This window comes from Meleagris gallopavo, chromosome 11 (genome assembly GCF_905368555.1).
Source record: "Meleagris gallopavo chromosome 11, MGAL_WU_HG_1.1, whole genome shotgun sequence".
Classification (NCBI taxonomy): Eukaryota; Metazoa; Chordata; class Aves; order Galliformes; family Phasianidae; genus Meleagris; species Meleagris gallopavo.
Window position 1 is genome coordinate 7,373,720 of NC_139414.1, and position 10,915 is coordinate 7,384,634.

The window sequence follows — 10,915 nt, forward strand, 5'->3', positions numbered from 1 at the left end:
AGGGATTCTTAAAATAAACTCTTTGAATTACATATTGACCAGGTACCTAATGCAGTCGTGAGCAGGGGACAATATTGGGAAGAGGCAAATAGAAATAGTGTGATCTGTAAAGTGCAGCAATATCCACCAGAAATCACTACATTTTGATGATATCTTTTAGACTACCAAACTACGATGAATTTTGAATCTGCTGATGGAAGTTTCTAAAGACTTGCTGTCTTACAATTTCATACATCAAGTTAAACAAAAACAGTACTTCAGCACTATTTTTGCCTCTGTACTTAGAATTGCATGCCACATTAGCAGTGACTCGTTCAATTTACCTGACCTAGAAACTCATAAAATATTACACTACAATTCCAAAGCATTAGCAAACAATTACATGCCAAAACAGTAACAGATAATATGGGTACATTCATACAAGTGAATAGTCACTATTATTTCAACGTGCAACTAAGAAAATATGAAAACAATATAATATACCAGGGCAAAAGTGAGTGCTTCAGTGAATCCAGCAGCTGCCAAGTCCAGTCTCAGAAGTTCTGTGAGCTTATTGAGTGGAAGCTAAAATGAAACAAAACACACTTTTCAACTTTGATCTAAAAACGCTTTTCTACTCTTTCCTGGGGTGATTCTGCCTGTTATGTTACAGAGAACTCACTAGGGAGGTACTCCGTGTGCTTAAAATATTTTTGAAAGCATCAGCCGGTTGCCTTTAGGTTTGCCTGAGGAAATGAATCTCCCAATTAGAGATTTAATATGGGCTCCCTGCTTAAACCCTGTCTTTTTTCAAGTACCAGCAACCACTGGTCTTGGACTTATTCAAATCAGCGGGGCATCTGTTTTGTATCCCATCCATGGTAAATACTTCTCAAGGCAAAGCATGTCAAAATATTTAATTCCTAGGCTCTGTTTTCCCCAAAGCCCTTCTGGCATGCACTGGTCGTTCACTGACAACAGAGCGTTCATTTGAAGGGGCAATCTTACTTGATTAGCTATGGTGTACGTTTTCGGAATAACCATCTGAATGTTGTTATAACCATAAGCTATTGCTGCATCTTCTACGATATCGCATGCATGGATAACGTCCGCTCTGGTAGGAGGGATTTCAATCTCTATATTGTTCCCATTCCCTGTGATGTGTGAGCTCAAACACATCCTAGTCAGCAGCTTTGCAAGGCTTGATGGAGTTTCACTGAAACAAAACAAGAGTAATAATTTACAGGTCTTAGATTATACTGTGGGGTTTTTTTTGTTGTTTTTTTGTTTTTAAGTAATCAGTGTTTCTGCTATGTTGCCTCACTTCCTGGATAATCTCTAAAGTGCTGTACATAAACTGAGTATGCCATCAGATCCAGCTCAGATTCTGACTCAAACAGTCATTTTTATTTTGCAACAGTGTGTGAGGCCAAAGAGAATGACTTACATTTACTGAAAAGAGGAGAGGTCGTCCTACAAAACTGACTGAATTGCCCAAGTTAACCTCTGAATTTCTGCTAAATTAAAAATCACACTGTAAACATTTTTAAAACAAAGCAATAACCAATATTTTCAGGTATCTTTTTTGTGATGAATGCTTGGGTGAAAAAAAATTTAAAAAGTTGTTATTTGCAGTAACACACCTGATTCCTAATTTCTTGTTAATGAGTTCAGGCTTCACCTTTTCCTTTCTGTAAGCCAATTCCTAAAAAGAAAGGCAAAACTTTTCAGCATACACAACATTTGCCATTTCTACGAGGGTTCAGTTTTGACATCATTTAGCTTCTTCTAATTATGCCCAAATAATGTCCGCAAAAGACAAGTATGGAACGTTAGGTCGATCTCAACATTTTAAGATAAAATTGTTCTTGCAAATAACATTAGAGTATATAATGCAAAAGTTGTTCTCATTTAAACTAGAAGTCTGAATGCAGCATGAAATCCTTATTATTGAAACTTCCGATAACTTCATGCAAATAACTGAGTTTCTGATAGTTTCTAGTCACCAGTTCATCTTAAATCAAAGCCCTAAAGCAATGAATGGTCATGCAAAAGACTGCATGGTCTAGTACAGATCATACAACTTTATGATGAAAAGGAAAAAAAACGTGCTCCCTCCATATTGACACAGAAATATCTTGTTATTTTACCTAGGAAGTATGTAATGCATCTAAGAAAGTTGTTTTTTGTATGTATACATGTAGTGCTTTTAAATTTGATTAAAAGACCAAATCTGTAAAAACCCGTAGCATCCAAAACTACAGCAATTTTCTGCACTCTTTTATGCAGGGAAACTGTACTGATTAATGCAGAGATTTTTGTTTTGTTGGATGTCTCTTCTACCTTCTAGGTCTTGCCTCTGAAGATACAAAAAGTCTAAGAAAAAAGAAGGTTTTCCCCTTAATTAATTTGTACTCGCTTGAGACTTATCATTTTATGAACCCAATCAGAGCTATTTGTTCTCAGTCACGTTCAAGAAACAGGAAGAATTGCTTTCTTTTAACTTAGAACAAAAAAGAAAGCCTTCATTGCTTCACAGAGGCATGCCTTGGACTCTGAATGCAGGCAGGTCTGACTTAAATATTTATCATGCAGCATGTTGACTTAAATAGCTGGAATATAATATGAAGGACTGAAAAATCCAGGATTAAAAGGTTATTTTATTCAAAGGCATTAAAGATTCCAGATGTGATAAGTATGTTACGCTGAGGCTGATTTCAGTTGTCCAGTGATTTAAGCCTCCTTCTGCATTCACGTTTCCTGACTTGGAACAGGTAGGCTTTAGACACAGACTTTTGATAGCCATCTTTACTTTTCCTGAGAATGTCTGTATCAAAACTCTAATCCACATCAGCACTCATAACTTTAAACCTTAGCCTTCTTTCTTGAGCACCAGATTAAATGAGACTGTTCCTAGCCTTATCATAAATTAGCAGTGCTTCAGAATGAGTTTTCCAGATAAGGAAAAACTGAGACACTGTGTTATTTCCCTTGTGGGGTTAAAGAAGGCCCTGACTTATTCTTCACCTCTGCAGAAAAAGAAGACAATAATGTCATTCTTATACTTTGTGTAAATAAAATCCTTCCCCCAAATGAGACACCATCTCCCTTACCGGATAGATGTGAGTCTTCCCGTTAGGATAAATTACTTCTACTGCTTCAACACTGTAAGAGATATAAAAACAGAACTAAAAACACTTCTAAAATGTGGCAGAAGTGTAATGTCTTTCTGTCTCCAAATTTATACTCACGTGAATTGCTTCTCACAGTATTCACTAAACATCGCAACTATGATATCAAGAACAATTTTTGCCTACAAAATAAAGATGATAATCACATTGAAATCTGTCCTCTGCCTGTGCTAAAGCAGACAAAATATCATAACAAAGGGGGGGAAAATTTGTTATATTCTCTTCATTCCATACTACTTAAAAACTTAGCATCTAAAATACCAGGCTGCATTTTAAGAGATGCTTTGCTTCTACTGCAAAGATGTTACTCAAGATGCTACTGGAGATCTTTGGCTTTCAAGGCTCTAAAGCACTTACACATTTTTGCTAAACTGTTCTGAAGATACTGGTTGGAACTGCATCTTCCAAACCTTTAATCTAATTATTTCATTGAAGCCAAAAGGTTTTGCACTGTTTAAAAACATATTGTTGCAAATGAGGCTACATTGACTTCTTTTATTCTATGCTTAGTATTTGAAGAAGTTAGCATAACAGAACACAATCCTGAGTTTTTAATCAAACTCTTAATCTACAAGAGTTGCTTATGATGCCTCACACTATAATTTCCTTCATGAAAAGAAACCAACACTATTTTTGTATTTACTATCAAAGTAACAATAGCAAGAAGCAGTTATGTTTTAGTTTCCTTAGAAGCCACATCACAACACACAAATTTCTGTCATTAATGAACCACTGTGTAGTAGGATAAATTAAAAGAACTTTTGTTCTTGAGTGTCAACGTACACATTTTAGGGAACCTATCAATGAATGCACAACATACATTCCAGAACAGGCAATTATAACTGCTAGGCTTTCATGCTTTGGTGTTGAGTTGCAGAATTTGCATATAGAAAGACTTCCAGTAGACAATTATTTGCACAGCATCCCTGCTTGAAAAAGATAACTAAGAAGAAAAATTGCTTTCTCCCTTTCCACAGCCCAGATTTTAATTATTCTTTACGACAAATGTTTCAGTAAAATAAGCAGTCTTAATGAATTCCATTATTTTTCTAAATCTTAAAGACTTTGGAAAGCGTTCAACAACAAAAATAAACCTAGTTTACTTTTTTTTAATATATATAAGCTGAAAACTTGGTGAAGATACAGTAAGAACAAAACCCGCAGAAAACACAGCACCACCTGTAAAGCACAATTAAAACTGTACTGAGGGAATTCCACACAGTCCCACAACTTATCCTGCCCTTTTGAAATGGACAGTCTGCTCCATAAAACAGACACTCATCTACTGTAGGTCTTTGTACTAGAGCATTGTTGTCCCCTTGGGATAACAATGACATTACAGCATATCAAAAGCAGAAAAGATTAATTTACCTTTGTCATGTCTGTGCCTGTACATTCAATAAATACATTTCTGGTTTTTAGGCTTATTTTTGAATGATCTCCTAAAACATGTGAAGACAATAGCATGTTAACAAATGTTGTTACTTTTCCTGCAGTGTCAATGATATTGACTGATTCTGTATTTCAAAATGACCATCATCACCATCCTCCCCAGCTTAAAAGCTACTACGTCTGCTGCTTCAACATTTACACCACTCTCACCAGAGTAGCAGGGCTTTTTATTTTTAAACTTATAAATCAAAAAGAGCACAAATACAACACATTCTAATCAGAAAAGGCAGACCGGTCTTGCTGACCCGGCTACCCTTGAACACTAGAAAACATAAATCGACGGAAGTCTCTGCTGGCAGTAGAGAAAGCAAACTAGGAGAATCGCAGCCATCTGCTGGTGGCACAGTGGTTCTGCATCTCCCCTTCCCCAGCTTTAGTAGCAGATTGGCATTTCATGTGACATGCATGAGAAAGCAAACTTAGATAGCAATGAATGTTTCTTAAGAAATGATTTAGACTGATGAAAATCCATAACTACTTTTATGAATAAACAAGATTTCTTGACACTGTCACCTGAGACCCTAAAGGTTTTGGCTATGTGAGTGGTCCAGCATAGGACAGGCTCCTCTTAAGCACAGGTTTGCTTTTTGCCTGCACCTGCAATCACGTGGCATACACTGTAGCACATCACTGATGTACTCAAAACTGTTTCTTGTCTGGAAGAAGGTAGAAAACACACTTAGCATCACCTAAAGTGTCTTCCTTGCAAAATAGACGTGAAGTCCGTCAGAAGTAGATTCCTTACAAAAATGAGATTCTGTTAGTACAATGTAAACTATCTATTGTGGTTAAGCAGAAATCTGCCTTGTATCACTTGCTAAACACTGATGGCCAGTGTGTACACTGTATGAATTTCATTGCCAATAACCATGCTGTGTGAATGTAGTCAGGAGCACCTGAGCTCTCAAGACTGAAGGCTGCTGTCCTCCCTTCCCAGCATGCTGTGCTATATCTCTTTACAACCAAAAAAGACTCAGCTCTTCTGGACTCGCTTCAACACCCATATAATCTTTCATTTAAGTGCTTGCAGCCAATCAAAAAAAAAAAACCAACAATGGCCATATTTACATTTAATTATCTGTTCCTGAGGGAGCAAAAAAATCTGTGTTTAAACTGAACAAAATAATAAGTGAAACATTTCTAATAGAACAGAATAATCCACATCATGTACCAACGTTTCTATTAGACATCCTGACTCACAAAATAGGAGCAACAGCATAAACTAGTCAGAAATAAACTTACCATTGATGATTGGTGGCATGGACAGAACAACACCACTGCTATCAAAAATGACAGGATAACGTGGCTTGTTTTCAATCAAGTGTAAATAGTGTCGGAGATGGCTGTCAGTCTGGGGAAACAAAGAGTAATACCACATTTAACATCAGCTCACTTTTGAATTTCCATCCTACCACAGTCCTGAGGTGAGGTATTAAATGGAATTTTTAAAGAAGGTAGGATTGGGCTTACAGCTAGGTACCTGCAGTGGAAATGCTGACATGGCCTGAAGCAGTGATTGAGCACCTGGTGGGAAGGCAGGGCCAACGCAGGGGAGCTCAGGTGCATGCAATGTTCCTGAGTGACCGGAAGGGGTGCAGCCAGGATGCACCCTTTTCCAGATCTCATTTAAGGATTGGCAGTGGAGGCGAGGGCATCTCTTGCCAGAGATCTCTGCCTACCTGAGACCTTCCAAAGGTAAGCAGCTCTTTTCTTTCATTTGGGCTTGTTCTTATTTGCTGTAGCCAAGGTCTTTACCACCCTGCTATTATCATCCCATTGTAGCATTACTAGCAGAAGCTGCTCACTCTGGGAAGTGGGAAAGCTTTTAAATGAGAGCTGGAATTTTTCCTTCAGAAACATTAGAAACTAATTCTTTAAGGATTCTCTCAAAGATGCTTAAGGCATGCTACCTAAACCAAGTCTTTGTTCACTGCAACAGTCCTTCCACTGCCAAACCCATGGGTATCCATCCTTAGTTTATCAGAATTCTCCTCAGAAGCAATAAAAAACTTCATTTATTCATTTAGGTACTTTTAATTATAAAGTGCTAAACCCTGACACATTTATGCTTGATTCAAAACTTGCATCTGTTCCAATGACAGGGATGTGTATTCTACAAAAAGCATAGTTAGCTTTTATTCTGACCTCTTTTTCTCCTAGTTTTCCCTAGCCTTTAGTCAGATATTGTTGTGAATTTCTTCTACCTCTGTATGTGTGCTCTAACAGTACTGTATATTTTAATTGTAATAGTATCATTTTCAAATACTGACTTATTTGGAAATAAGTGTTTTTTCCTAATGTTTACCTGATTTCAAGAGGATGCTGGGCCCAGATGATGCCAAGCATTAACTGAGTCTTTCACAGAGCTACAGCTGCCTAATATGTAGCTGGGTAAATAATTCAACATTGCCATCAAGCTGGCCCAATTGAAACAACATTTTGAAGTTTGATATTATTTACACCTACTTTCTTTTCAGCTTTGTACAATGAATATCTTACCTACACTGGTAAGAACATAACCCTTTTACAATATTATGAAAAGTAACCTTTGTGTTGATGAATCAGTGGGGTTTAACATCAAGATCACTATTTTTTTAGGCACCAAGCACCACGATGTATCTTCCATGAGCAATACAAATTAAGTATTACCACGCACTTACCATGTTTGCTGGCTGAAGCTACAGAAGATGGCTGTGCTCTACTTGTAAAAGCAACCCTTACACGCAAGGATATTAGATGTTAAGCTTTGGAAACTTTTTTCTTTTACTTAGCACAGTAATGCCGAAAAATCACACTTACCCTATACAGATCCATAATTTGTGAAGCTGTGTACTCCTGTGATTGGTTCAAGGGCTTGAACTTAATTTCAGAAGGTACTTTAGCTGTAAAAGTGAATGGACCAGAAATGGTGTCCAAGTCATGGGTACCTATTGCTACTAATGCTCTCCTCCTGGAAAGAAAGACAAAATAATGATTTCGCTAGTAACTTTTGGAGCTCCTTTGAGATAGCAACTTACGATACTCTGTTTCTCTCTGCTCTCAGATATGGACAAAGAAATGAGAAGCAGCAAGAAAGAGCGACTATGATGTATTTTCTTTAATATGAATATACAACGTCTCTCCACAATAGGGCAGTAAAATATTAACATAAAATCAAATCATGCTCATGCACTACATGGTATTTGAAATGTTAAGCACTAACCTGCAAATATTTTGGTGTAACTTTTCTTGGAGGTCAATGAAACTGTCGTAACGTTCTTTGGTAAAAGTTATGTTACGAAGGACTGCAGCTACAGCATAAGGACGGATTTTGACAGTCTGCAATTTGCAACAGCAACAGATTATAAATTTTGAGTACAAAAGACACAAGAATTGATTTTTCTCTTCTTGTTTTTCTTTTCAGTGGAGTAGCAATCAAAAGGAAAAATTCTGTAAATATGGTAGAAATTCAAGTGGAAACAAAATCAAATAAAAAACTTCAAGTCTGGCACAGCCCAAAAGGTAAATGCAATACAAATGTCTGAAGCTTTGAGTTGATCTGCAATTAGGTTCACCCAGAATAGTTTGCCTGCTGTTCCTTCCCTTCGTACTCCCTAAAAATAAATCACACTGAGTAGATTAAAATTTCTTTATATCTTGTTCTGCAAGTAAGACTTCTGGTCTCACTGCAGTCATAAAATTGCTATTGATATATCTTCAGGGTTCAGAAACTTCCAATAAATATACAGCGGGGCAGTAAACACTTTACCTCTTCAGTGATAATCAGCTTCTGACCTTCACCTTTAGCTGGTATTATCTTTTCATACCTAGGGAGATTTATCCTAGAATAAAGATAGTAATAAATACATAACTAAAGGACAGAATATGTGCAAAATTCAGAAAGCTTTTTAGAAGTGCAAGAGCAACTGCATGTAGAATATTTCCTTGGCAACTGTCCTTGTTTTGGACACTGGAATTCAGGTATGATACATTATATTTATGTTTAAACCTCAAATTTTCTATTGAATGGTAAACACATAACTAAAATAGAAAGAAAGCTCTCAGGAAGATGAAGTCATAACAGAAGTGAAATAAGTTATTTATGTTGGTACTTATAACACAGGAGCACAGAGAAGTACCACTGCAGGAGTTCTTTACAGAGCATAAGTCTCAAATGGAATAGCAGTTGAAAACTTTGTTTAGAACAGATTCAAAATGTAACACTCTGTCTAGTTTTATAAGAGTATTCACCAGGTCCTCCTCTGCAAAGGAACAATCATGAAACATACGGACATTAACAAATATAGCTGATTTACACATCAGACTGTCCTCAAAACCCAATCGCGTGTCAAAGCTGTTCACCAGAAATGGACTCTCATTTAAACAAATAACCAAAGACACAGCTATCTCACTCTGTTACCTTTCTTTAAAGACCTGCAGTCCTCGGACCAGCCCTTCGAGGCAAAGAAGATCATAGCGGTTGGCAGGAACATCGATTTTATAGAGAACAGTCTCAGATGCACCTGCTGCCTTTCCTTCACCTTTCTCCTTACTTATAATGTCTTTTTCGGATGTCTGAAATCAAGCAAAGTATGGCTGTTTGTTTTTTTTTTTTTAAATCTGAAATATCTTAACGTTCACAGCACTGTGACAGTGATATAATAGGAAGTAATATTAATTTAAGAAGTTTAAAAACATAATCTGGATTTATATAGCAAATAAGCATGCCAAGTACCAAAAGTACTGTAAAATCAACATTTTTCTCAGATATAAAGATTGTAATCCAGTATATCAAGAGAAAACTTCACTATCAGAATTTGAATTTTGAAAGCAGAGATAGAAACGCAAGTCTCCAGGCAGGCAGATCCCAGCAGAGAACACAGACCTTATTTTCTGCTACAGATCAGCAAAGATTTGCAGCATCATGTCTATTGTGAAATTCAGCATAACGTATGATGTTTGAATATTTTTTGATAAACCTAATTGAAAGAACAATTAATTTCAATTAAAAAACAAGGACAAAATGTGGTGTACTTCTCAAGACTTATATGGATACAGACTGTAGGGTCAGCAAACTTTCAGATGTATAAAGCCTGGATAAAAAAACACATGAATTGCAACTCAGGTTATGGAATGTCCAGGACAAACATACACTTGTGACACTGCACACAAAAATGCGTACAAAATATGGCCAAGCACATCTTTCAAAGTATGTCTAATATATGGCCTATGGCCATCCTTATGCTGCTATCTAACTTGGCCAGAGCCTTAAGAACAGGAGGCAGAGAGCTAAACTCCATAAACCATAGCAGTGTGCCACCTCAGGGTCTCTTGTTCCTAAGAGGGTAATTTTTTTGATGTTCTTTTTGTCGGATTCAAACCACCTGTGTTAACACAGCTGATGACAGTGGTATGTTGTAACAAGAACACAGGGTACGTTATGTGCTCTGGACAATACTGTGCAGAAATACAAACATGGTTGACAAGCCTGCTTCTGTACTGCTGGAGGACTGCATGTGTAAAAGGGCATGTTGAAGCCCTGGCCGTGTCCCTTTTTGAGAACAGCCCCACGCTCTGGATATGTATGGTGCCCTCCAGAAGGCACGGGCTCAATGCTGCCCTGAGGAACTCACTGCCAGCCGTGTGCCACGGATCTGTACAGGCACAAAGGCTGTCAGGCTGCTGCATCCACCCACAGAGCAACAGACCAACAGACTGCACTGCTACTCACAACTTCGTCAAGCTCCAACCCGAACTCAAAGCAAAGGTCGTTAAATTCTTCATCGGCTGTGAAGAAAAAAAAAAAAAAGGTGAATTTTGCTTCACAAGCAGAACTGAGATTTGATTAAAACTTGTTTGTTTTGGGCATTTTCAACGGCCGTTTTGAAGAAGGTGTACAAGCGGCACAGGGCATTTTGTTCACGTTCGCACGCGAGCAGCAGGTTCCTCAGCGGCCGGCGCGCTTCTGGCCGCGCCGCGTTCACAGCGGCTGCTGCGGGGCGGCAGTAGCGGCACGCCGGCTCTGCCGACGCAGCACAGACGAACGCCCGAGCCGTCCGCACGGGCAGCGCAGCCCCGCCGAACCCCGCCGCGGCCCGAGCCCGCCGCACTCACTGTAGCTCCTGCCCAGCGCCTCGAAGAGCAGGTCTCGCTTCACGCTGACGGTCGGCATGGCTGCGCCCGGCACGACGCGCGCCTGCGCTACGCACAGCGAGGCCCCCGCCGCACGAGGGCGCCCCGCGCGGCGCCTGACCGCGGGCGCCCAGCAGCGGCACCGCCCGCGCCCGCGCCGAGAGAACAGGCGGAGCGGCGGA

The 10,915-nt window shown here is 38.8% G+C and overlaps 1 protein-coding gene across 1 annotated transcript in view; it reads right to left on the reverse strand.

Moving 5' to 3' along the window:
- Positions 1–10,912, reverse strand: part of FARSB (phenylalanyl-tRNA synthetase subunit beta) — a 32,072-nt gene extending 21,160 nt beyond the window's left edge. The window contains exons 1-13 of the mRNA XM_085232475.1: positions 10,716–10,912; positions 10,333–10,388; positions 9,022–9,176; positions 8,371–8,443; positions 7,825–7,940; positions 7,422–7,572; positions 5,865–5,973; positions 4,542–4,612; positions 3,231–3,292; positions 3,093–3,144; positions 1,623–1,684; positions 988–1,195; positions 484–564 (exon numbers count right to left, since the gene is read on the reverse strand). Coding sequence (XP_085088601.1) covers positions 484–564; positions 988–1,195; positions 1,623–1,684; positions 3,093–3,144; positions 3,231–3,292; positions 4,542–4,612; positions 5,865–5,973; positions 7,422–7,572; positions 7,825–7,940; positions 8,371–8,443; positions 9,022–9,176; positions 10,333–10,388; positions 10,716–10,773 — 1,254 coding nt within the window. The 5' untranslated portion in view covers positions 10,774–10,912. The remainder of the gene's footprint in view (positions 1–483; positions 565–987; positions 1,196–1,622; positions 1,685–3,092; positions 3,145–3,230; positions 3,293–4,541; positions 4,613–5,864; positions 5,974–7,421; positions 7,573–7,824; positions 7,941–8,370; positions 8,444–9,021; positions 9,177–10,332; positions 10,389–10,715) is intronic.
- Between the last annotated feature and the right edge of the window lie 3 nt (positions 10,913–10,915).